This window comes from Triturus cristatus, chromosome 1_2, assembly GCF_964204655.1.
Source record: "Triturus cristatus chromosome 1_2, aTriCri1.1, whole genome shotgun sequence".
In the NCBI taxonomy this organism is placed as follows: Eukaryota; Metazoa; Chordata; class Amphibia; order Caudata; family Salamandridae; genus Triturus; species Triturus cristatus.
The window spans coordinates 269,773,928-269,800,664 of record NC_140580.1 but is presented as its reverse complement, the minus strand read 5'-3'; the positions used below and the strand labels follow the sequence as shown (position 1 = coordinate 269,800,664).

The following is a 26,737-nucleotide window of genomic DNA, read 5'->3' as shown; positions in this document are numbered from 1 at the left end:
GTCCTACCCGGGGAACCCACCAACTATGTGTAATGTTGGGGGCCACGAGAGTAGGCCCCCACAACCTCCAAACCAACAGCTATCCTGTGTGCAGGCAGGAGGCAGCAATTCTTTTTTTCCGTGCGTGCGCCATTCCACCTGGGGCACCCAAACTTAGACTACCGTTGGGAGACACGGGGGGAGATCCTGGCTATCAGCAGGCGTCAGCTGTAGCTTTGCTCCCGCCTGGCAGGAGCAGCTTTTGTTTCTGTTCCTGCCTGGTGAGTGCAAACCTATGTTCCCTGCCTGGGAGAGCGTGAGCAGCGAGTTAGTTTTGGGACACCGATTTTCATTCAGCCCTGGGGGATGAGGCCCTCCGGACCATTATGTAGCTCGGGAACCCAAGGCCCCCACCCCACACAAATAAGGACTGCGGGGCTTCGGACAATAAAATGGCTCGGGACAAGGTACCCTTGCCCCCCCCCCCCCAAATGAAGTTGCAGCCAGACCCGGGGGATGGGGTCCCCAGGGGTATAAGTTTGCTCACAAAGGGGGGCATATGCACACAGGATTACATTTTATTCCACCCCTCAACCACAAGGACTAGGGGGTCAGGGTATTCCTACCATGCCCTGCAATATGCTATTTTTAAAAACATAGGGACGGAATCCTCAAGTCCTATAATAGCTGCCAAACATCCTCGTTGATGTGAGGCAGCCAATCAGATCTTCTATTTTTATCTGCAGGTCCCACGGCACTCCTGTCTCTCAATATATCTATAAATTGTTAACCTTAAGTTCTCAAAAACGACTTAACAGATTTACACCAAATCGCAAAAAGCTTGTTTTTTGAGTAAAAATGTAGCTTTCTGCCAATTTAGTTTTAGAATTTCAATCAGCCATTTTGTGTGTAGCATGGTCTAAAGTTCCTATGGGAAATTGCATGAGGAAAACAAGTTTCAGGATTCCTCATTGTTTCTCTGCCCCTGCTTGACGGATCACACCAAAACTTTTCAGGCAGTCGACGAGGTGGATAGACCTTTTTAAAAAAAAACTTTTGAGAAGATTCGTCAAACGGCAGTAAAGTTATTAGTACAAAGAAAGAATACATTTCCTATGGAAACCTTTCCTAGCTGTAACTACACAGTGGTGGCTGTCACTGTTTGGTATGCCATTATAGGTACGTCTTGTAATAAAATAAACAATATTTAAAAAACAAAAAACTGAAATTCACTATTTATATTTTACTGACCTAACTATATCTTGCGCGTCGATGATGCACTGCTTAGAACCTCTCATATTGCATCACTAATTAAATAAATGACATGTTACATGGTACCATTAACGACATCACTATTCACATCACTGATGACAATCTAATGGATTCGACAGTTTGCTGTAAGCTTTTCATAATGGAAGGTATTCAGCAACACATTCATAGACCACGTTTTCAAAAACATCTATAGTACTAGCAGGAGTGACATTTTACAGCAAGCAGAATATGAAGCATATCTGAATTCACTCACAAAGAGTAGATATTATATTCTTTTTTTTTTTTTTTAACTTTTAATGGGGCGCACAAGAAAGGTTATGCTATGTAGGAATAATAATAAGCACCTTCAATACTGTTCAAATGCAGTGTTGGGTTAATATGTAGCCTAATAAGATGTGCCTCTTAAATATCTGTCATGAGAGATGTAACGTGTTAGGTCAAAAGCAATGCAAGACACAGGTATAAGTTATAGTTGGCTCAGTAAACTAGAACTGGCGAATTTCAGTGTTTTTTTGTTTTTTAATTTTAACTGACATTCACCTAACTACAATGTCGTTTTAACCTTTTTGTTTTCAGCAAATTTCAAAGGCTTTAAAAAAAAAAAAAATTATTAAATGAGATTATTATTACCAGTCCTAACTATAACATCACTAACATTGGGGGGTCACTAGTAGGTAGTTCTAGTTAGGACCTTGGTTCCATAGGAAAAGCAATTTTTTTACTTGGCTATAACTCTGGCGTTCTTTGACCAATCTCCATGAAATTTTACCAAAAAATTGTCACGTGGGTACTATTGATTGAGAAAGTTTAGGGGTGATGTGTGCAGTGGAGACAGAGAATTTAGGGTGCAAAATAAGGTTGCGTTTGTAATGGTAATTCCCATAGGACCCTTTAGCCACCTCTACAGCCTGAACCACTGAACGAGCTTGCACCAAATTTGGCAGGGAGGTAGAGGTCGGCTCAAGGAAGTGCCTTTTGCTTATTTGGTGTAAATACTTTCATTTTTGAGAAATCTAAATTTAAAATTATAGTGATCTCTCTGGCCACGGATATTTCGTGAAGGTTTCGCAATGAATCGCAAATGCACGACCCAACAGGAATGCTCCGATTGGATGGACACAACCTAGATAGAAATAGATAGAAAGCTGCGGCCACCATTTTATCGGGAACGGGAAAGCCCACATAATGGGTCGGGGTGGAGATACTCTGACCCAATGGTTGAGAAATGGAGGGGTTAGTGACATAAGGTATATGTTCAAAATGTATTTTGTTACTAGCACGTGATATTCGGGACGACGACGCGACTGCCAGCAGCCCTCCCACCCCCCCTGCATACCACTGCGGGGACATCGCAACTATCAACGTTGTCGTGAAAATTTGTGAAAATATACAAAAAATTATCAATGAATCATTAGTATGCATTAATATAGAGATATTGATAAATGTGTTAATAGAGTTATTTCTATAATGAGTTATCTACTGTGATTGTTAGAATTTATTATATAGTTATAATTTTTCAATGTGTGGGTGGCTATTAAATTCCTGCTTTTGCTTTCTTCATTCGCGATGTAACCGCGGAGATCACGATGACAAGAGTCATTGCGATCTCCGGGCTCACAGCAAAAATGGAAAATAGGTATTCGAGATGGTTGTTTTGGAAATACACGAGTTTGAAGTGAACAGTAATAAACCTCTGGAGTGTAAAATACTGTTATGTGTGTGCATATATGTGCTTCACTTTTTGGAAAAGGCGCGATCATCTTGGTCAACGACATCATCGCGACGGTACTGAATAGCCCCGAAAATGGAAAACAGGTCTGAAAGATGGTTTTTAAAGAAACTTAGTACAAAATATGAGTTTAAACATGCTTTGAAAGAAGTATGAATATAGTAATATGTGTTGGGCAACTTTCAGAATGGATATTTTTTAACATATTTTTGGATGTGTGAATGGCAATGGAATGTCGCTTTCCATTTCCGCAGGGATTGCCATATCATCAAGAATATAAAAAATTCTAAGAAAAATTATAGGTTACTTGGGCGTTATAGTTGGGAAAAAGAATTTGAAAAACGTTAGAAATTAACCGAAAAAAACAAAGGTTACAGGGACATTATAGTGAGGATTTAGCATTTGAAAAACCCTTAAAATTCACTGAAAAAAAACACAAAGGTTACAGGTACATTATAGTTAGACTGACATTTCACTCGTACAAAACCAGAGAAATTTAGCAGTTATAGTTAGCTGAGCAAACTATAACTTGTGACCCTGCAATGCGCTGCTTATAACCTCACATATTACATCACTCATGACATGGTCATTGACATCACTGATGACATCTCAAATGACATTACTAATGACATCATCCACAGAATCTGACGCACCCACTCAAGACCCACATCCAACCTTTCATACACCCACTCCAAGTTCCACACTACCATTCTCGAAACCACTGACACACCCATACCAGTACTTACACACCCACTCACTCACTGATTCATAGGCCTACACACACATCCGCTCAGTCACCCATACAGCCGCTCATACATTAACTCTCATTAAAACAGCCACTGATATATCCACCCATACAGCCACTCACACACTGTCAGAAACTCAGACCTACTCCCACACCTACTCACTCACCTAGTCACTTACACAGCCATTTACTCACCTTTACAGTTATACACACTTAGTCACTTCTTCATACAGAGACTAACGCATACTTGCATACTCACTCACCTATTTAGTTACTGACGCAAGCACACAATCACTCCTACAGCCACTATCACAATCCCTCATTCACAAATACAATCACTCATATACTCCAACACTAACCTATACTGCGTTTCACATATCCAGTCACTCACCCAAATAACACTGACTCATTCATTCACTCACCGACACACCAATACACACACTCAGTCACCTATACAGCCCCTCACTTACACACTCACTAGACCATACAGCCACTGACTCACCCACCCACTCACTCATCCATGCAGGCAGGCAGTCACACACCCTCTCACCCAGCCACACAGACACGTACAGCCACTCACATACCCACTCAACAACCCATACAGCCACTTGGACACCATCTGACAGACTGATATAGACATTCTCAAAACCCAGTCACTCACCCACACATTCACTGAGATGCCTAATCACTCACTTATACAGTCAGTCACACACCCACTGAATCATCCTTAAAGCCACGGATTCATCAATACACCTTATTATATATATTTAACACTCAAACATTGTAAAAACACTCACAGTCACTGGATGTCATCAGTAATGTCATTTGAGAGGTCATCAGTGATGTCACTGACCATGTCATGAGTGATGTAGTATGTGAGGTAATAAGCAGTGCATTGTGGGGGCGCGAGTTATAGCTAGCTCCAACTATAACTGCTTGAATTTCTCTCGTTTTGTATGAGTGAAATGTCACCCTAACTATAACGTGCCTCTAACCTTTGTTTTTTACAGTGAGTGTGAGAGAGAGAGCGAGCATATGTGTGTGTAAGAGAGTGTGAGTGATTGAGAGTGGGAGTGTGATTGGTTTGTTAATCTAGTGGTGGCTGTCACTAAGTAGTTCTAGTTAGGTCAACTGTTTCATCGGGAAAATCGTTTTTTGCGTTGCTAACAACTTTGGCACAGTTTCAATCAATCAGACATTTGTAAAGCACACTACATACCCATGAGGGTCTCAAGTTCTGGGGAGGGGAGGGGGGCCGCTACTGATCGAACAGCCAGGTCTTGAGCTTCCAGTTTGACGAATCTCTATGTACCTTTCCAAAAAGGTGCCACTTCCTGATTGGTTTGTGCATGGAAACTTTCAGGGTGATTCGCAAGCGAGGGCCGAGAAAATAGATGGGTCCCACAACACAAAATCCCCATGCAATTTTCATAGATTTTTATAGACCGGCCTACAGCAAAAACAGCTGAACTGAATTGCATCAAATTGGTCAGATGTGACTGGGTCCGAAAAGGCTCAGGAGGGAGCGGGCACACAGCACCCCTCCCTTTTTTTAGGTCTCGCCTAACAGCGCGTATGCGCTGCATAGGCAAAAAGACCTTTAGCAATCGCTTCGGCTTTTCAACCGAAAACGTGCATGCGTTCCATTGCTTTCAATGGCAACGCGTGCACGTGTGGCGATTGCCTTGTGGGAGCGAGCTTGACACCATAAATAACTTACAAACACATGGTGCCCCTGGCTCGCTCCCGTAAAGGAAACGCTTTGTGTGCTCTTGCACTCCACTCACCCCTCCCACTGTTAGCGCGAGCCGCGCTTGTTATTTACTTTATTTAGGTGTTTTGTGTAGCTCCCACGGTGCTACTTGGATGCATCAGTGCGCTAACCATGGGGGATGCAGCGAAGGGGAGTGAAGTGCAACTCCCCGAACACTGGCTTATGTGACCAAGCGGCAAATTTCAAATCAAATGCGCTTCCAGGGGCAGCCGTCCCAGATCACAATTGAATTTAAAAACCCTAATCATCGGGTTTCAACTATCAATAGTGCTTCTCTTATGAGGATATTTACTTAATTAAATATTATAACTTAAGTAAAATGCTTTAAAAGAAGACTCAGTGGAAAGGATGTCAAAATAGTACCGTTGAGCCCAGAAATTGCCTCACGGACAAACACCGTGTTGTACAATTGACCCCCCGATTAGAAATAGCATTTCTACACAAGATCGTAACAGCGAGTGTGTGCGTGTCGGAGATCTATGAATGTTAGGCGGTAATAGCTTTCGGCGGTATTTTACTTCTTCATTCTGTTTCTGTGTTGATTGAAAAACCCTCTGACATCAGAGGTGCAACAATCTGCGATGTAGAAGCTCAGCAGAGATCACTTCTGACAAAGGATGATTCCGCCGTCACCTTTTACGGCCACTTAAATACTACTCACACACCTATCTGTGTAGCGCTGAGAAGTTTAAATACTGCCGGCAGCGCTCTATGCATGACGCCGCCCATCAGAGCGGGGGGGTAGCGGGGTTGGCGGAGGTAGCAAAACTCGAGATTAGATTCTTAAAACAAATTATGTTTTTATTAAGGAGCAAATAAGATATTCATCCAAATACAGCTCGAGATTAGATTTAACGACAACCAAAGTAAGAAGGCACTGCCGGTGTCTGTCGTCATGATAAAGTTACAGATCGCGGAAAACAACTTTATTCTCAATAAATAAGGGGGTCGCGGAGCAGGACCCGCTCTGTCCAGGACTCGGGCGTTAGAAACACACTATCAAGTGGGCTCTGCAGTTTCTCCTTCTCGCTGTGCTTGGTTTTCTAATAACATATACCCTTCTTCCTCTCGCCTCTCTATCCCTTCATCTTCCCTTTCTCTCTTCCTTCCTTCCATACTTCATTCTCTTGGCCCCCACATCCTTGATCCCGCCTCCCCGTCCTTTGCCATGCTTTCTTTCCTCTTCGTTCTTCCTTCCCCCTCGCCCCTCTCTCCAACGCCTTTTTATCCCTTTCATCTCCACCTGTTGCTCCTTCCCTCCGGTCTCATCTTCCCTGTCCTTTCCATCACCCATCTTTACTTCTGCCCTCTCCATTTCTTCCTTCACCCACCACCATCCACTCCTCCATCCCATTCCTTTCTTACTTCCTTACTTCCTCCCCAAGCATTTTCTTTCCTTCCTCTTCCTTTTTCCACTCCCCTCCCTACACCCATGAACTCAAACCTACCCTACCCTCCCCTTCATCATCATTTGAGGAAACAAACGCACATGACAGTGGGTGAAGGTTCCTAAAACCTTCAATAAACAATCCCCTCTCTTTTTAAGTATCTGTAAAAAATTGTTCAGACAGATTCAAGGCAATAAGAAAGGAAGAAGGGTGGTGGAGCTGGGGGGTTTGTGGGCAGTGATTGCAGCTGGTGTTTTATCGAAGGGACATTGCACATCTCTGGTTCATCTAAGCTTTGAGGAAGATGGCGCGAGTCATCCCTCGGCAGTCACTGAGATGTGCGATTGTTGACACTCCACCTCTGATCTGGCAGTTTACATAATGTATGCTTGACTGGAGTAATTCATTCTTCGTGCTTTCTTCCTGTGTCCTCACTAGTATACAAATGTCAAGTTTGTGATGGTACGTGCTCTGTATCACAGGCATCCCTGTCACGCAGTCTTTCACACTCCACAGGCCTCGTTACTTTCACATTTTACAGCACGTTTTACCTCACGCTTCCTCCTTAAGGTACTGGTTTCTTTCACAATATCCAGGTACAGGTTCAGTTCCGATGGTCCTGTTCACAGGCCACAAGTCCTAAACAAACATTGGCATAGCCAATAGGTCTCACCTTTGGGACCTTATAAGTATTTAGTTATGCAGCACAATATCATTGGTACAACACCTTTAACTGTTGCATGGCTAAACACTTATAAGGTCCCTAAGGTGAGACCTATTGGCTATGCCAAAGCTTGTTATTCAAGTAGTGGCCCTGGGAGATGGGGTCCAAGGGTGTAACTAGGCTCGGTGATGTCATCAATGACGTCATCAATTATGTCAATGACGTCACTTGAGATTTTCAGTGATGAGCATGTCATTTGGTATGTAATATGTGAGGTCATAAGCAGTGCAGGGCGAGGCGCAAGTAATAGTTAACTCTGCTAACTATAACTGGTGAATTTGTGTTTTTTTATTTCAGTTCAAAACATTAATGTGGTCACTGACATATTTAACTGACTATATCCTTTGTTTCTTTCAGTGAAGATATATGTATTTATGTTACAGAGTGGCAGTAGCAACTCTGTAGTTATAGTTCGGGTTAGCAGAGATAGGGATTTCTTGGATTTTGTCCCTTAATAACTTTGCACCCATTCTCTGTGAAACTTTGCAGACCAGTTGCACTGTTACATTTTCTGAGGATTGAAAGTTTCACAGCGTTTGGTCAAGGAGGTTCAAAGAAAAAGGGGGTGGGGGGTCACAAAACAAGCTTGAAATCTAATGCATTGTACGACTTTTGTATTTCACGTAGTGGCAAAACAGCCGAACGGCCTGCAATGAAATTTCACAGCGATGGACATTAGACTATGTAGATCGGTGGAACTCAAAGTACAGCCTGCGGGCCACTTGCGGCCCGCCAGGCCTTTATATGGTACACACATTTAAAACAATAGCAGTTGTGATTCCTTGGGGGAAGCATTTGCTGACAAAAGGTCAAAGGGGCATGTGCAGACAATCAGTGTCTTGCATGGTCACCAGAGTCCCCCGCGCTCATCTGCCTCTGTAACTTCATATGCTTGCGTTGCGGCAGGAGAGGCTTTTAAAAGAAGGCACTCAAGTTGCTGACTTTTTTTACCTGCCCTTATCTTCAACTTGCTCGGACTGACCTCAGCGCCGGTGGAAGCAGTGTGTGCGCAGCTGACACGGACCTCAGATTCATTGACCCAGGCCCCAATTGCTGCGTCTCTCCTCTAACAGAAGAAAGTATACGCCACCCTTGTGACACTGTTGATCCCCATATTATGTGGTTTTCTTTTTCTCGCTCTCCTCAATTGTGCTTTAAGCACCCACACAGAAGTGAAAGGTATTCTTGGGGGTTTTCAAGGGGGGGGAAGTGGATCAAAATCTTGGACAGAAGCAGGAGTTTATTCTTTTGGATATGGTATGAATGGTTAGGTTTTACGTATAAAAGTTAAGCGTATGTGACAGAAGATGGTGCTGAAGCTGAATTTCAAGAGTGAGCAATGGCGAGTTTCTCATTACCGATGAAATTAACTTTCCAGGCGGCAAGTTTGTCGTTCTCCCCGATTTCACTGGTGTATATATGCAGGGCTTGAAGAGGGCCAGGTGCTGAGACAGGTCCCTACTGAAATCTACATTTTCGCCCTCAGGGTGGGGAGAAAAAATAAGTAAATCGAAATACAGCAGCAGCACCACTGCTGAAAGCTTTTGATGTAATTTAAAGTACCTGTTTTAGTTCTTTCACAGTCTCATTATTTCAAAACTGAAGTATTTTCAATATAATATATATTATATACAACAAACATTTATTGCTTATTTATCTTCTGCAACTAACAACTATTGGCAAAGCCAATAGTCCTAGTTTGTTGTAGGTATAATGTTACTTGTTGTATCTGATAAATCTGGATGCAATGACCGAAACAGCAAAATTATAGTAGGGAAACCGTGAAAAACCCAAGCAGACATTATTGCACAATATTAAAAGTGGAATCAAGCACATCCATCGGCGATGTAATCTGTTCCAGTAATAAACGCCTGATGTTATGAACCATGGAGCGTTTACAAACACTTAGGGTGTAACGAGTGCTGTAAATAAGAAAACTGTGAAAGATGGACTGATCATGACACACAGAGAAATGTGGATTAAATGACAATGCAGGGGTTTCTAGAGCGGACAGCAGCAGAGACGGACTTAAACTCCTGCTCTCCTGTATGCGTTCGACAGCTTGGGGATGGTTGGGAGGTGCACTTGGAAAGCCCCACTTTGTACTTTTGAAAGGGCAAAGTAGAAGACAAAATCCTCAACAGAACTGTACCCCTGAAAGAGACAACTGTACTAGAAAATAAAAGGGTCATTCAGATGTCAGATTTTTGAGAACCAAATATTATAACTTTCCGACCTATTAGAAAAGCCTACACATAGCCTGTAAGGACATGACTTTCAGCGTTAACAAACTACCAGAATTATGAGTTTTCAATCTAGGGAAAATTCCTGAAAATCAAACTAGAATATGTGTACAGGCAGAGGTAAATCATTAATTTATCAACACCCCAAGAAATGTTAGGAAAAATAACTAGTCAAAATAATCATATTTAGAGGGTTTGTGGAAAACACAAAGCATCTCAGAAGGTTAAAGAACTTAGCAGACATATATTTAGTTATTTACCATGCAATCATCAGTATAAAGAGACTTGTAAATGGTGGCACTTGCAGAGCAAGCAACACATGATTTGTTTTTAACATAGAACAACAAAGTTAGGGACCATGAATATCCAAGTTATCAAAATAGAAAGGCTACATAACTAAAACACTCTGGGGTCGATTTTCAAAGGAGAAACATAGACCCAAGAGTCTTTTAAGTCTTAAACGCCCTTAACATTACTAATTTTACATTTTTGCCATTATTTATGTGGTGTATTATTGTTTGGAGTGTCTTGAAAATGATGTTCATTATAAAATACACCAACTAAAGCAATAAACACATCAATATCACACATGACGAAGTTCTGCAAAAGAAATGTTTTACTCAGTGCCAGTATTTGGGAACACACTCAATTGCAATACACTTGCCACAGCAACTTTAAAATAATGCATGCAAATCAAATCTAAGGGTACATTACTAATCTGCATAACAGCGGTCATGCATAAACATCTGGCTCAAACGAAAATACACATACAGGAACACTCCAAGAAAACATGAAAAAATAATTCCAAGAAACGCACACATGCATATGTCATGCCATTAAACATCTGATGCTAGTGTCAAAAAAGTGTTCATATTTTATTCATGTGTGTGCAAAATATGCACGAGTGAATAGAAAACCCGCACATGCATGTGTAAGATATCCAGCATAACTTTATTGAAAGGACTTTGTCAGGTACAAATGAGGCATGACAATGGGAGTGTCCTGTCTTATTGAACCTCTTCAAATGTACACACCCACTGCTCATGAGAGGTGTTGAGTGGAATCATGGTTATGTGATGGGTGGAGTTTGTAGCTCGAGTACAGAGCTGTATTGCATGTCAATTAGTTCTATCTAAGCTTGTGCCCTTTTCAAACCAAGCAGTTCAACTCCTTCAAGATTCCTTGCACTATCCATGCATGGATTTTCTACAAACCTGAACTCTAAACTGAGAAAATCGCCTCTTAATGTCCCCAGAAATGTCCTCCAGATAAGCACACAGATTGAGACTGAACAACATTTCCTGAGCTTTTTCAACCCTCTGGGTTAAAGACTGCAACTTAGGATCAGGTCTAGCTTAATTTCAAAGGAGTATATGGCACTCATCATTGTGGACACAAGTTTCTGTTTATCTTGAATTTCCAGATTGAGTCTTGAAACGTGAGAACATGTCACACAGAAAATGAAGCATGGTGAGCAAGTGCAAGTCATACGATTCTGGGAAGGACTGCCCTCGACTGATTATGAATTGTTCAATTTCTGGAAGCAAAATTATAAACCTATCTAGCACTCTACCTTTGCTCAACCACCTAACTCCAGTATGCAACAACAGGTCTGCATATTCAGTTTCAGCATACTTCAGCAATAATTTAAAAAGTCTGTGGCTGAGTGCTTTTGCTCGAATATAATTAACAATTCTTACTAGTTGCTTCATAACATCATTTACTTGTCCTTGCTTCATGCTTGCTCACAATGCTTTGATGGACTGTGCAATGATAATCAATTAAAGTGGATTTTTGAAGTTTTTTCTTCATAGAGATACAAAGCCCCTCTCATGTCCAATTATGGAGGGTGCCCCATCTGTTATGATAGAAGATTAATCAATGGCAGGTGATGAGATTCAAAGACATTACACATGCTGGTCGATACACCCTTTTCTCTTGTGTGACCATGCAATCCTTTGGAATGATTTCACGCTCCAAATACCTCACCCAAACCATTAACTGAGCCACGTCACCTGCATCTGTTGACTCATCAACAGCAATGCTAAAGAAAGGGGACAGCTTGACTGCATTGATGACGTGCTATAACATTGTCCACATTGACTCAATTCAACATGTGAATGTGGAATCTGACAGTTTTAATACACCTATTTCCTTCATAATGTTTGATTTATTAGGATAGTTGGCAAAATAAAATGTCTGCTGCCAAAAGAAAACATTTCCTAACTAGCTCCGCCTCTGTTTTTTTATATTTTGCAAGCAAGTAGCACATTTGGAAGGATGCCTCAGTTACAGCCTCAGAATCCTTCATCTGGCAAATAAAGAGCTTTTGTTGGGATAGAAGTGCTTGCTTCAGTGATGCTACCTTCGTAGAACGTGGTTTTGAGAACCCTGGGAAGTTTTCTGATAAGTCAACGCAATCCACGACAACGCATTCCCCATTACAATGCAATTTACTATTCTGACTCCACCGGGGCAGGACTTTGGGGAATGCGTTGTAATGGTTTGTGGTGTAACGCCGTGTGCTGTAAAAGATTTTGCAGAGTAAAAAATGCGGGGTAATGGCATGCGTTGTAATGCTTTTGTTGTGAAGGATGTCTACCCTTTAAGTGGGAGTTACAAAATGGGGTGTGGGGGTGGTCTCAAAGGGCCATGGCTGATGAAACTAAGGGCATGGCTTAAAAACATGTCAGCTAAAAATGTGTGCTTAGCATAGTGTGCCACCCTTCTGGTATTTTGTGGTTTCTGTCTTTGCCTCCAGGTATATCAGATACATTAAATAACATTATAACTGCAACATAAGAACTTCTTTAAATAAACGGTTACAAATATTGAGAGAATGCTGTATTGTAAAACAAACGTGGATATGTATGAAATGTAACCATTTCAAAGGATGTTCAACTAATTCATACAAAATGTGCCCATTGTGGTATAAACGCACATTGTCAAAGTTCTGTCAATTAAAAGTACATTCAACCCAACATTTTTTTTTAATGTCTTTTATTCTGATAAAGTAGCATTCTGATTAGGAACCCAATGCATTCTGATTATTAGGTATCACTAGTAATGTTGGAGAAATGTCAATCAAATTAATATTCAAAGACAAAAAGTAGCTGAGGTACAATTAGTTCCTTCATATCATTCATATCATTCATGGATAGAATCCGTGAAGAAGACATGCGTAGTGTTAACCAGTGTGCAAGAGTTGCAGTGCAAGTCTCCCAATCCTGATGCTGCACAAAAAGTGTTACTCTGATTTGAAAGCCTTTTTGTGAATGTAGAACAGCAAGTACAAAGGCGCACATAATGCGGGAAAAGTCATTTTCATGGAACGGAGTTTACACACTAATTTTACACTTCATGTCCGAAATTAATTTCTTGTACTCTGTAACCTTTTCAGAAAGTGTAAGTCTCAGGAGGTGATCCTGATGTGCAGTCAGTCAGTTTGTTTCTTAGTTTATTTTTTAGAACACCCATTGTGGAAAAGGAACACTTGCCTACATATGTGGAGCCAAACATGCAAAGTATTTTCTGTGCCAAGGTAAAAAGAAAATGGAATTTTTCAGATGGCACACTTTGCCAGAAATCTTCTGGTTCCTTCCCCATGAGAGACTTTGGTGGACTAATTGTATCACATGGATCGCACGGGCTGCTGTGCAACATGGCTCAAAGTAAATAAAAACAAACTGCTATGGCGCGCCCACCGTGGTCCGCTTCATAGCACTTTTCCTTTGCTTTTTTTAAACTTTAAGCCATGTGTTTTAAAAGAGAACATGGGGTTGGGGAGCAAGTAACAAGAGAGAGGAAGGTGGGGAACAAAGAATGTGTAGCGGGAGGAGGATGGGTGGATTAAAAAGAACGTCAGTGGGGTGGGATGTTTTAACAAGCATTGAAAATGCAATAGGTCGCGCCTTTGATTAAGTTAAAGCCATTTGCTATGCTATTGGTATTGTATTGCAAAGCAAATGGCTTTAACTTAATGAAAGGTGTGACATCTTGCATTTTTTATTGATTACACAATAAAGTAAGCAGAAAGACATGCACATAAAACACACATGCAAACATACGCACCTAAAGACATGTAACCATTGTACATGTAAAGATCTAAAGCATGTACGCAGCCCTGCTTCAGACAAGCATACATACCTGCACATGCTCAGGTGCAATGCACCCATAAATAGCCGGCAATTTTGCACAGGTGAGACGCCCCAGGCAGAGACCTGCAGAGAATAATTCATCCGAAATCACTTCTCTGCGCTCTCCTAAATCGTGCCCACGGGTGGGGGAGCATATTTGTATTTCTCCCATTGTAAAAATATGCAAATAAACTCAAGTAGCATGAGATATTCATCAAACCAATGCCCTAAATTAGACTGAACTTTGTGTTGATTTGAGTAGAGTGAAGAACTGTGCAACACTTACATAAATACATTCACTATTTCTGGCTCAATATATGCTATTGTGACACTGTGTGATCAGTCAACCAAGATCTGTCTAAAAACTAAACCATAGTACATAATGCACGAAGTTGCTTATGTCATCAGTACGTAAACTGGGACAAGCTTAGAAAACCACCAGTATTTGGAAATTCATTGATGCCGAATCTAAAGTCTGTACATTTAGTTCCACAAAACAATCTACTTGCAGAAGAACCTACAATTAATAATTGCATGTAACATTCATTGTTCAAAAGATGGATTTGTGCCACAAGGCAGAAGAGAACACGCAAATAATGGAAGACATAAATTATACTGCTCTTACCTTCAGTAAATCAAAGCAGGTAATAACTCGATCATTGTCCACATGGCAACTCCGTGACGGATGGGCAAACTTGCATTCTGCATCGGATCGAGAACAAGTACCTCCCTGAAATTCTCGACAGACCTCCAGTGTCAGTCATTTTGCATCACAGACCAGGGAGACGTTAGCCATATTGAAAAGCGAATTTATAAAGCAGGCAATCACACCCTTTCAAAAGGCTAGTGTTACTGCTTTTAATGAGGGGTTACAGCGTGAATCCGAGTTAAAAGTAAGGGAAACAACGAAAGTGTTGCTTTGGTAAAATTTCAATGGGTAAGCACTTAGGTTTTTATGTAATAAGATTGTGCTTGTTAAAACAATAATTAAACGTTGAGCCAGGGGAACAACCTTTACAACGCAACTTTTACAACGCTCTACCTTTACAACGCATTTTTTACAACGCATAATCCATTACAATGCATGACATTACAACGCATGACACTACAACGCATTTTTAAAAACTACCTTTACAACGCATTCCATTACAACGCATACTACCATTACAACGCATACCATTACAACGCATAATATTACACTACACTATCCAACACTTACCCTACTGTTGCACCCCCTGGAGTTAGAATAGTAATTTTTACCCCTATACTATCCAACACTTACCCTACTGATGCACCCCCTGGAGTTAGAATAGTAATTTTTACCCCTATACTATCCAACACTTACCCTACTGATGCACCCCCTGGAGTTAGAATAGTAATTTTTACCCCTATACTATCCAACACTTACCTTACTGTTGCACCCCCTGGAGTTAGAATAGTAATTTTTACCCCTATACTATCCAACACTTACCCTACTGTTGCACCCCCTGGAGTTAGAATAGTAATTTTTACCCCTATACTATCCAACACTTACCCTACTGTTGCACCCCCTGGAGTTAGAATAGTAATTTTTACCCCTATACTATCCAACACTTACCCTACTGTTGCACCCCCTGGAGTTAGAATAGTAATTTTTACCCCTATACTATCCAACACTTACCCTACTGTTGCACCCCCTGGAGTTAGAATAGTAATTTTTACCCCTATACTATCCAACACTTACCCTACTGTTGCACCCCCTGGAGTTAGAATAGTAATTTTTACCCCTATACTATCCAACACTTACCCCACTGTTGCACCCCCTGGAGTTAGAATAGTAATTTTTACCCCTATACTATCCAACACTTACCCTACTGTTGCACCCCCTGGAGTTAGAAAAGTAACTTTTACCCCTATACTATCTAATACTTACCTTAAATGTAATTTAATATTATGCGTTGTAATGGTATGCGTTGTAAAGGTAGTATGCGTTGTAATGGAAATGCGTTGTAAAGGTATTTTTTAAAAATGCGTTGTAGTGTCATGCGTTGTAATGTCATGCGTTGTAATGGATTATGCGTTGTAAAAAATGCGTTGTAAGTGCATGCGTTGTAAAAGTGTGCGTTGTAACGTCATACATCCGTTGAGCCAATCACAAATATAAATCTTATAACTGCAAATCAAATTAGAGGCCAGCTCTTAAAAGTGCTATTGTTGAACTTCAGATCGAAGAGTTGTTTATGTGCCACTGCCGAAGAAGTTACTGGAAAATTAGCTCGTAGGCTTTCAAAAAGATTCTGTGCTCTCCAGATAATGGTTTCAATTATTCTTGCGAAAAAAAGCACAAGTCGTTGGCAGAGAGAGCTTCAGTTTTTGCAATGGACGTTTTGCACAGAACAAACTTTTTCTTTTTTTGTATTTCCGAATAATTCTAATCACACCTTTCACATAAGCAAAAAATATATGATCACTGCCAACAAAATGCGTTTGTAATAAATATTTTAGCAAAGTGGCTGGGTACACTGACTGCTTTACAATGAAAAAATAGGTTAATAATAAACATGATCAATTTTCATAGCAGGCACACGGGTAAAAGTCGATCGTGATGCATAAAAAAGGCTCAATAGGTGACCATCAAATAAGGGACGATGCCTGGACAAACAGGCACGCAAAGAAGAAAATTAAGAATTAAAACAAGAGGGAGGAGCCTAGCGCGCAACCAAGATGGCCGCGTAGGTGCGAGGCTCCCGAGGACCTCCGCGACCTCCTGAATTAATCCTGGCGATATCCTGTCCTTGTTGAGGGGACTGTGTCGGGGAACCCGAGCTGAGGCGCCACCCGTTTTTTGGGCTCGAATCGGACCCCGAACACCGGTGGGAGCATCGATCGAAGGTTGCGGCCTTCTCCTCGCCGGCCCCCCGGATTGGAGTAGTGGGGCGATCCGGGGACAAAGTGAATAACAGCGGCGAGCGGGGCTGGGCGACTCGCGTACCCCGCACTTTCGCTTTCGCTTTTGCGCCCTCCTTGCTCTCAAGCGGGGTTGGGCGGCGGAGCGGGGTGCGGTGGTGTGGCCTTGTCCAGGAGCCCGGCTGACCCGCCGGCGGTGGGTTGACCCGCGGTTCGGTGGTCGCCCCCGCCCCCCCCCTGGCACCCGTGACTTGGTGTAGCGGCCCGCTCGGGGAGCTTGACACGACGGTGGAAGAGCCAGCATGTCCACCAAACAAGATGGCGACCGGGCGAAGGTGAAGACGACTCGCCGTGGCACGGCGCACCAGGCTAACAGTATGGACCGCTACACGCTCCAGAAGGGTTCTCCGGAGACATCGCGTGCATCCCCGGTGGGCCCGACGGAGGCATCTGCTCATCCGGTGGATCTGACCCTCCGGGACGTCATGGGCGCCATCGCAGAGATGAAGGCCTCGGTGGACCAGCGTTTCGACACCTTAGCGCAGAAAATAGACTCGGTCCTGGTGGATGTGAGCCTTGTGAGGGCAGACTTGTCCAAAACAAACGACCGAGTCGACTCCCTGGCCCACACCACAACGAGCCTCACGACAGACGTGGTGGCCCTCCAGAAGGAGGTGCGCCGGCTTGGACAGGCGAGCGCCCTGATGGACCGGCGACTGGAGGATTCCGAGGGTCGGGCCCGGAGGAATAATGTCCGTATTGTGGGGGTGCCGGAGGGACGAGAGGCGGAGGCGGCGGATCTTTTCGTGGAAGAGTTGATCCTGACCCATCTCCAGCCCCGGGGGCTGAGTAAGCTTTTTGCGGTGGAGCGTGCTCACCGGGTCCCCGGGGGCAGACCTAAGACTGGTGCCCCGCCGCGGCCTCTCATTGCCCGGATTTTTAATTTTCGGGACAGAGATGCTATCCTCCAGACCTCCAGGCAACAGGGACCGGTCAAGCTTGACAACATGGAGGTACATTTCTACCCAGACTTTACTTCGGCGGTCCAGAAGCAGCGACAGAGCTTTCTTGGTGTTAAACGTCGCCTAAGGGACCTGAACCTCAAGTACTCAATGCTCTTTCCAGCTAAGCTGAGGGTAGAGGTGGATGGTCGCACACATTTCTTCGACCGGCCCGAGGCGGCTGGGGACTGGCTGGACACTCTGCCTGGGGATCGGGGCCGGGGGGGTGGGGGGGGGCGCGGCTGGCGAGGAGGGCCCGCCGGATCAGAATTGTGGGGTGACTGAATAGGCCTTGCTCTGGACGTTGTTCCTTCACCATTCATTGATTGCGTATGTTCCCCTCCTATGGAGGTCGTGCGGGGTCTGTTGGGGGCTTCCCTCCTCCTCTGGGGGACTAGTTAGTATTTAGCTATGGGGCGACAGGCACACTGCACTTTGGGGGGGCTGTCTGGGCTCATGCAGGGGTGCAGGGAGGGGGGAGTTCTGTTGGGACCGGGGGGTGGGGGGGGGGGTGTGTTGTTTGTTAGCACCGCAAGGCAAACCCGCTACTGTGTTGTTGTTTTTAGAATGCTCGATGGGGGACGACCGATTGTTTCGACGTATGATGGGGGGTAGGGATTTGACTGTGTTGTCATGGAATGTTAACGGCCTGGGGGATAGGATTAAGCGTGGTGTGGTCCTGCAGTACTTAAAACGTATTTCACCAGATGTTGTCTTCCTGCAGGAGACGCACCTTATAGGTAACTCCTTTCATGCAATGAATCGGCGGGGATATCGTTTGGCGGCCCATTCCGGCTTCACCTCGGGCTCGCGGGGGGTGGGTATTATGATTAAGAACTCACTCCCGTTGGAGATTGATGAGGTGCGCCATGATGAGAGGGGACGCTACACGGTTCTGGTGGGAAGAATGGAGGGTAGAGTGTTTATCTTTATATCAGTGTACGTCCCGCCTGGGTTACAAGCCACCACATTTGCGGACCTGGGGCGCCTCCTTCTGGACCTTCCGAGTGGCCTGCTGGTGGTTGGAGGGGACTTTAATGCGGTAGCCTCTGGGTCTATGGATCGCCATCCCCCTAGGGACCTCCCCCGGGCACAGGCGTGGCTGCCCGGCCTTTTGGACACGCTGGGCCTGGTGGATTGCTGGCGATTAAAGCATCCCGCATTGCGACAGTACACCTTCCACTCGGGTGCCCATGGTAGCCTCTCGCGGCTTGATTACCTCCTTGTCCCGGCGGCCCATGCGGGGAGGGTGGGGGAGGTGCGCCATCTGGCGCGGGGTATCTCAGACCACTCCCCATTGTTGTTGCATTTCGATGTCTTCCCGAGGGGGGATGGCAGGGTGGCCCCAATCAATGCATGGTATTTGCGCGACCCCACCATTCGTGCTGATTTGATTAAAGCCTTACAGCGATATTTCGACGAGAATGTGGGGTCGGTCCCCTCGGCCATCTCCCTGTGGGAGGCTTTCAAGGTGGTTCTTAGAGGGGAGGCCCTCTCCTTTATCTCCCATGCCCGGCGGCGCGAGCGGGAGGAGGTGACCCGGGTAGAGGCCGAGATTGCAGAACTGGAGGGTGACCTGGGGAGCGGGGTAACAGACGCCAAGTTGCATGTCCTACACCTAAAGCAGGCGGCCTATCGCGCCCTCGTCACGGAGGCGGCCAGGGGCCTCAGTAGAGAGCAGCAGGGGCGATTGTATGATGTGGGTGATAAGGCTGGCAAATTGATTGCGTGGTTGGATAAGAGGGAGAGAGCGAGCCGCGTGGTGCCTTTGATTGAGAGTGTGGATGGTGCATGTGTCACTGAGCCGGAAGCCATTGTCTCCTGCTTCGCGGATTATTTCCGCGAAGTTTACTCCCCGGTTTCCCCCTGCTCGGAGGAAGATTCCCATGCCCTGCTTCGGGACATCGCACTGCCCTCCCTTACGGTGGAGGACAGGGATTCGCTGGACGCCCCTCCCACCTCGGACGAAATTGCCTTGGCTATTCGCTCGGTTGCATCCGGCAAGGCCATGGGCCCCAATGGTATTCCCATCGAGCTATACAAGCTACGCCCGGATGTGTTGGCGCCCCACCTGCGCGCGATGTTCCTGGCGGCCCACTCGCAGGGTTCCCTCCCGCCGGACCAGCGTCTGGCCACAATTGTGGTGATCCCCAAGGAGGGGAAGCCCCGTGAACGGGTCACATCCTATAGGCCGATTTCGCTCTTGAACGCGGAGCCCAAAATCCTCGCCAAGGTGTTGGCCAACCGGTTGATTGGCGTGGTGGGCGATTTGGTCCACCAAGACCAATCTGGCTTTATACCGCACCGCAACACGGCGCTCAATCTGCGGCGCTTACACGGGGTGCTCGCGCGTGTCCCATTTGTGCGGGAGCCGGCCATCTTGGCGTCCTTGGACGCCACCATGGCGTTTGATACGCTTGAATGGCCATACATCTGGGCGATGCTGGCGAAATTTGGGTTTGGCCCGGGTTTCATTAGCTGGGTCAAATTGCTATACTCGGGCCCATTGGTGCAGGTGGTAGTGAATGGGCGAGTCTCGGCCCCATTCGCGCTGGGGCGGGGCACGCGACAGGGCTGCCCCCTGTCGCCTCTCCTGTTCGCCCTGGCCCTGGAGCCCCTGGCGGAGTGGCTGCGGTGGCACCCTTCTATTCGTGGTCTCCGCTGGACCCCCGAGCATGAGGACCGTGTGTCCCTCTATGCTGACGATATCCTTCTGTATCTCGCCTCCCCGCGGAAATCACTGATCGTCCTGGTTGATGTTTTGCGCTCATTCGGTCGCAACTCAGGCCTGGTCATCAACTGGGCGAAATCCTGTGTCTATGTGCTTTCCGGGGAGGCTCCGGTCCTACCACGGGACTGTCCGATCCAGATTGCCTCCCAAGGTTTTCGGTACCTGGGTATCTATATCACTCTTGACCCGGAGGCCCGCTATGAGCGGAATTTGCTACCCCCCCTCCGGCGCTTGAAGGAGGACGTGGTGCGCTGGCGGCGTCTGCCGCTCTCGCCGCTCGGCCGAGCGGCCTTGTTTAAAATGATGTCCCTGCCGCGCTTCCTCTACGCCCTCCAGAATACTATGGACTTGGTCCCCGCACGCTATTTCCGTGAGGTGGAGGGCCTCCAGCGGCGCCTGTTCTGGGACGGGAGGCCGCGCATTGCTCTGGCTAAATTGACGCTCCCGTGGTACGATGGGGGGGTCGCCCTCCCGGACATTAAACGGTATTACTGGGCCTCCCAACTAGCTGCAATTAATCATGGCCTTTACGGGCCCGCCTTGAACCCGGCATTTGAGATGGATAAGATGCTCCTGCCCGGTGGCGATTACAATCGAGCGCTCTACGCTGGCGCGCCCGACTCCCGTTTGACGGGACCGACGCGTGTCATGGTGCGTGTCTGGCACGCGGCTAATGCAGCTATGGGGTGGAAGGACCGTTTGACCCGGGCGTCACCGCTGTATGCGTCTGAGAGGTTGGGCTCCCTGTGGACGTCGAAGGGCTTCGAGAAGTGGGACACGATCGGAATCAGCACGGTGGGAGATCTCTGGACGAGGGGGGGATTCAAAACTTTTGAGACGCTGCAGGCGGAGTTTCAGCTGCAGGGCAGTGAGTACTTTCGGTACCTACAAGTTCGCCATGCGCTGGGCTCCGTCTTCCCGGATGTCGCATCCATTCCGGAGTCTTCCCCCCTGGAGGACAGAGTGCTAGATGGCCATGTCCCGGACAACACGATCTCCCTCATATACAAAAAACTGATCAACGATAGATCGTGCCTGCTGACTAGTCTCCGCGAGGCTTGGGTTGCCGACGGGCTGGAGCTGGACGACGAGGATTGGATTTCCGCGGTGGCCTCTCCGAAAGAGGTGGCCATCCCGGCTCGCCTTCGTTTCGTCCAGCTCAAGATCCTTCACCGGGTTTACGTGACGGGGCCAAGGCTTCTGCGTATGGGTTTTGCTGGTGACGGAATGTGTAAGCGTGGCTGTGGTGCGTTGGCGACTTTCATGCATATACTGTGGGAGTGCCCGAAGGTGGAGCGATTCTGGCGTGGTGTGCATGAGGTCCTGCGTGTGGTTACGCGTGTCGCGCTGCTGCCTGAAGCGAGGAGATGCTTGCTGAATGTATGGGAACCGAATGATTATTCGGTCCCGCAGACGCGGTGGGTGACTCTGGGATACATGATAGCCAAGCGTGACATTGCTCAATTGTGGGGATCCCAGAGGCCCCCTGCGGTGTCGGCCTGGGAAGAGCATATGGATTGGTGTATGTTTCGTGAAAAGGTGGTGTATGTGGCGAGGGGTAAGCCTGGGGCGTGGGTGAAACTCTGGGGCCCCTGGAACGCCTACCGCGGGGGTATTTGTGAGCCACCACTGCTACCGGCTGCCTCGCCTGCTCCGTCTCCCTAGACGGCCCCCCTCCCTCGGCCGCGGGCGCGTGGTCCCCCAGTCCCTGATCTATTCCCATTCCCCTCTCCAGAGTTCTGCTGCTGGTTTGGATCCCCCACTTATGGAGCATGTGCTGTCGCTTTGGATCGCGGGTTGCCTTGCGGGTGTGGTTTTTTGGTGTTGTTTTGTTCCAAGAAAAGGGAACCGTACTGTGGGCATGGAGCTGTGTGGCCTGCACCATTGATTACTCCTGTTTTACTACTCTGCACTGCCGAGAGACTTTTACTGTATGTATGCAATATGCTTTTGTCATTCTAGCGGCCGGCCGGGTGGTTGTAGGCCCATACCTGTAACTTTTACAAACTGCAATAAACGGTTTCAAAAAAAAAAAAAAAAAAAAAAAAAAAAAGAATTAAAACAAGGCAGCGTGGCCAAGAAAAGTTACAGCCTTGTGTAGCACAACTGGTGTTTATGTAAAGCGCTCCGATACCAATACCCTCGTGTGAAGTTCGCGCTATAAAAGCAAGGCAGCGTGACGACTGAGTGGTCTAAGGCGCTGGATTTAGGCTCCAGTCATTTCGATGGCATGGGTTTGAATCCCACTGCTGCCGGCCCTCTTTTATTTACTTTTGTCATTTATAAATAAATATCACCAAATCGTAAACAGTGCTTCATCGCAACAGAACAAAATGTAATTTCTATGATGCTGCTACAAAACACCCATTTCCTTGGTGTTCCGAGGACCGAGAGCTTGCGCTTGTTGTCTTTTTTCGAGCTGCTAGTGTTTGTTTTATTATGTTCCATCGGACAACACCAATATTATTAATTTGCACTAAAAACGTATCTTCCAGTATCTTCCAGGGCGCTAGGTCTGGCTACGGCATGACAGTGTTATAATTAACGAATACCCGTTCAAGTTCCTGCTCTGCTTTCCAATGAGAACAAGCATTTGCAATGCAATAGGTCTCGCAGTTACCCGAGTTTAAGGTAATGGCATTGTAAATGACAATGCCTTTTATTTATGTTTTTAAAACGAAACCAAAAATAAAAGGCATTGTTATTTGCAATGTCAATAGCTCAAACTCGCATAAATGCGAGACCTATTGCATTGCACATCACACGTGTTCTTTAACAGCGACCTTTTTAAAAGTAATTTCTAAAATCAATTAGCCGCGTAACAGGCAGTAAAGGTATCACGCCAGATAACTGGTTATTTAAATCAAGCACTAGGGAAGGGCATGCACTTCTAGGCGCTTTCAAATAGTACGTTTTACTGCAGGTTCTAAGCACAGCATCCTAATATTTGTCAACACTAATCCATCACGGACTGGTGGGCACATACAACCAGTTACTCACTCTAGGATCCCTCTGCTTGCGATCAAACGGCGGACTCTGGGATCCTTTTTATGTGATCCGCCTTACTGCGTCTTCCCAGCCATTTATCATTTGCACTTTTGCGGCAGTATCCAGGGGCCCGGGCTGCTTCCTCTGCGACTCCACGGAACGAAATTGAACTATTCTCAGTCTCGGCACCCCCTCAGCCCGGGAATGTTTATTTAAAACACTTCACTTATTTAGCTGAAAAGTTTGCCAGGCTCCCGGGAGGCTGTCAGCCAAGTCTTTCACTTATGGATCGCTGCTAGGGGCGGGGGCCAGGCTCCTAATGGGGACCCCCGTGGCACCGGGCAGATTACAGCGCAGAGTTCGACAACGGCGAGGAGGAAAGCGCCAAGCTGTTTACACTTGCTTGTGCACGCTGGATACTCGTGCACAAACAGTGCAGCATCATTCATCCTGTGTTCCTATATGATCCCACAGACAGCAGAGCGGTACAGCTCAGTGTCCACTTTTAAGGGTCCTTCATGTGCACAAACGGATCTGCGTCACCCACCACCCCAGTTCAGACATGGCTGAAATGCCAGAAACCGGTCCTGGAAGCTTGTTTCCGGTCCAGGGAAGACATGGCTTGGCAGTTCGGGCTGGACTGTTCCCATGAGGCACAGGGTCAGACTGATTTGCAGGGGAGGCTAGAGCGGACCACTTTGGAGCGAAGGAAGCAGGTTTGAGTCTCAGCATCGGCTCAACATCCTGTGCAAATCAATTAATCGCCAATGCCTACCCAAAAAACAAATGAATATGTCTCTGTTGATGCTCCGGTAAAGAAAGCACTTTGAGTTTTGCAATATATAACTGTAAAATAATAAAAGTTACATCAAAAACAGTGTACTGCTGCAGAGTTAAGATTTTATTCCATCCCGAGAGCGAGGACGAAAATGGGGAACCCCATAGGGACCCGTCTCAGCACCTGCTTTGAAGAATTGCCGGTGCTGGGCACCGGCAGGACCCGGCCCACTTAAAGCTCTGGGGGCACGTTGCCAACTCTGTGTTTTTTAGCCTGAGGCAACTGTACATTACTGCATAGGAAGCAAGGGTGGGCGCTGGCAATAAGAACTGCTTATTGCCACGGAGGCGACCTGTCGTCACCTCCAACTAAACTTCTCGTTGGACTTGTGTGCCCCCGACAGAGACGAATGTAAATGGAATAGGCAGGAAGCAATACAGTATCCAGAGCAGTGGTGCACCACATTCTGCGATGGGGGTGGAGGGGGCATTTTGTATTACGCCTCTGCCCCAAATATCGGAAATATGCTTGTGGTGAGCACAAAAACCATGCAAGGTGTGTGATTTAAATGTGCGTGGACGCGGCAACCCGCAGAACTCACAGGGACGAAGCAGAATACGCATCCCCCTATCGTGGCCTAAACACAGACAGGGTGTGGCCAGCCCGCCCAGTTGACAATCCACAGCAAGTTTTACGTGTTCATTTATACAGCTTACACTTTGGCACACTTGTGCCCCGGCCACTTTCTTCAAAGGCGGGGTCTGTGACGCAGCCTCGGGGGAAATAAAAGGTACACTCTGAAAGCAGGTGTCTGGAAATGTGTAACTTTATCAGGGCCCGGCGTGCAGAGAGCAGTGTCGGCTCTGGCAGCTACAAAGGGGAGATTTACAGAAACATCACGGTATTAAAGAAACGTCACTGTATCCGACCAGGAGTGTTGAATGTGTACCAGCGGTTGTGGTGGTGGGACTGGCATTCATTTTTGGGGGTTATGAGATTCTGTAGCTACAATGTTATCCGCATAGTTATGGGTTTTGTGCATTTGCCACATAATCCACAATCTACTGAATAATTATAGATTTGTATAAACATTGTTGTAGTTCAAATGGATCACAATTTACTAAAAACAAAAATGAACCACACAGGGATGCTCAATTACACAACCTTTGCGAAGGTTAACTGGTCAACTTTCAGTTGTCAATTGCTGTATCCAGGTGCTAAACTGGTACTAATGAGATGACATTTTTGACCACACAGTTGTAATGTATTAAAATGACAAAATAGTATTATAATACTGCCACATAAGTTTCATTCTTCCGCACAATTTGCATTTTCCTGCCAGATAATTTGGTCAATCCTGTCTCATAATTTTGTACAGTCATGCCGCCTAATTCCAGTGGCCATAACAGCGCTAAAAACAAGCATTGGCATAGCCAATAGGTCTCGCCTTTGGGGCCTTATAAGTGTTTAGCCATGCAACAGTTAATGTTGTTGCACCAAGGATATTGTGCTGCATCACTAAATACTTATAAGGACACAAAAGCGAGACGTATTGGCTATGCCAATGCTTGTTTAATTATATATGACGACTGTTGGGAAGGGCCATTGGAAAATGTGATTCCATGCAGCTGCTTTTTTCGCGTAAATATGCATTAGCCACATAGTCCATCATCTGCTGCACAATCTACAGATTTTAACAGCTTGCGCTTCTAGGGCAAACTGATCAAAGGGTAGTAAAAGCACGTCAAAGTGGGTACACACACTGGAAGGCACTTTGCAGAGGTTAACTAGTCATCTTTTGGTTGCTTCTTTCTTACCATGTGTAAAAATGGCAAAATAATGGAGTCATAGTACCAAAAAACGTATGCATTATACTGCATAATTTGCCTTTCCTCAACGCATTTTTTAGTCAACCATACCCCATTATATGGTGCTCCCCTGTCACAATTCTATTGACCCTAGATTTAGGCATTTAAACATAAAATGCACATACATTCAAGCAATTATTTTTTGCCATGTAAAACAAGTCTACCTGAATATATTATTTCATATGAATAAGTGATTGTTTTGAATGATAGACACGGTTTCATGAAAAAGATAGGTATGTTTCTCGTTTGTTTTTTTAAACAAAAGCATTGTTTCACAGAACCAAAGTGAAAAGGTGCCCAGTTTTTGTTTGAGAATTCTTTATTCTGAGAAATGTAACTATGAATAAGCATTTATATTAACTTAGAGGAATGTGTGAAAAAATACAGGGGACTTTGTGCCACCAACTCAAGACAGAGCCCATGCAGAATCACATCTTCCTTTGCTGAAAGCTGTGACGAGGTGCACTTAGCCTTCACTATGTGGGCTTATCAGCC

General features: G+C 45.7%; 1 protein-coding gene across 3 annotated transcripts in view; it reads right to left on the bottom strand.

Annotated features, from left to right (window-relative positions):
- Window positions 1-26,737, bottom strand: part of ANXA7 (annexin A7) — a 490,249-nt gene that overhangs the window by 450,256 nt on the left and 13,256 nt on the right. The window contains exon 2 of one of the 3 annotated variants that reach the window (XM_085603647.1): window positions 14,001-14,074. The exons of 1 other annotated variant lie outside the window; for it this stretch is intronic. In XM_085603647.1, the coding sequence (XP_085459773.1) occupies window positions 14,001-14,029 (29 nt within the window). In that variant the 5' untranslated portion in view covers window positions 14,030-14,074. Of the gene's footprint in view, window positions 1-14,000; window positions 14,075-14,615; window positions 14,721-26,737 lie in introns of all 3 variants that reach the window. One more of the 3 variants, XM_085603648.1, reaches the window with a different exon arrangement.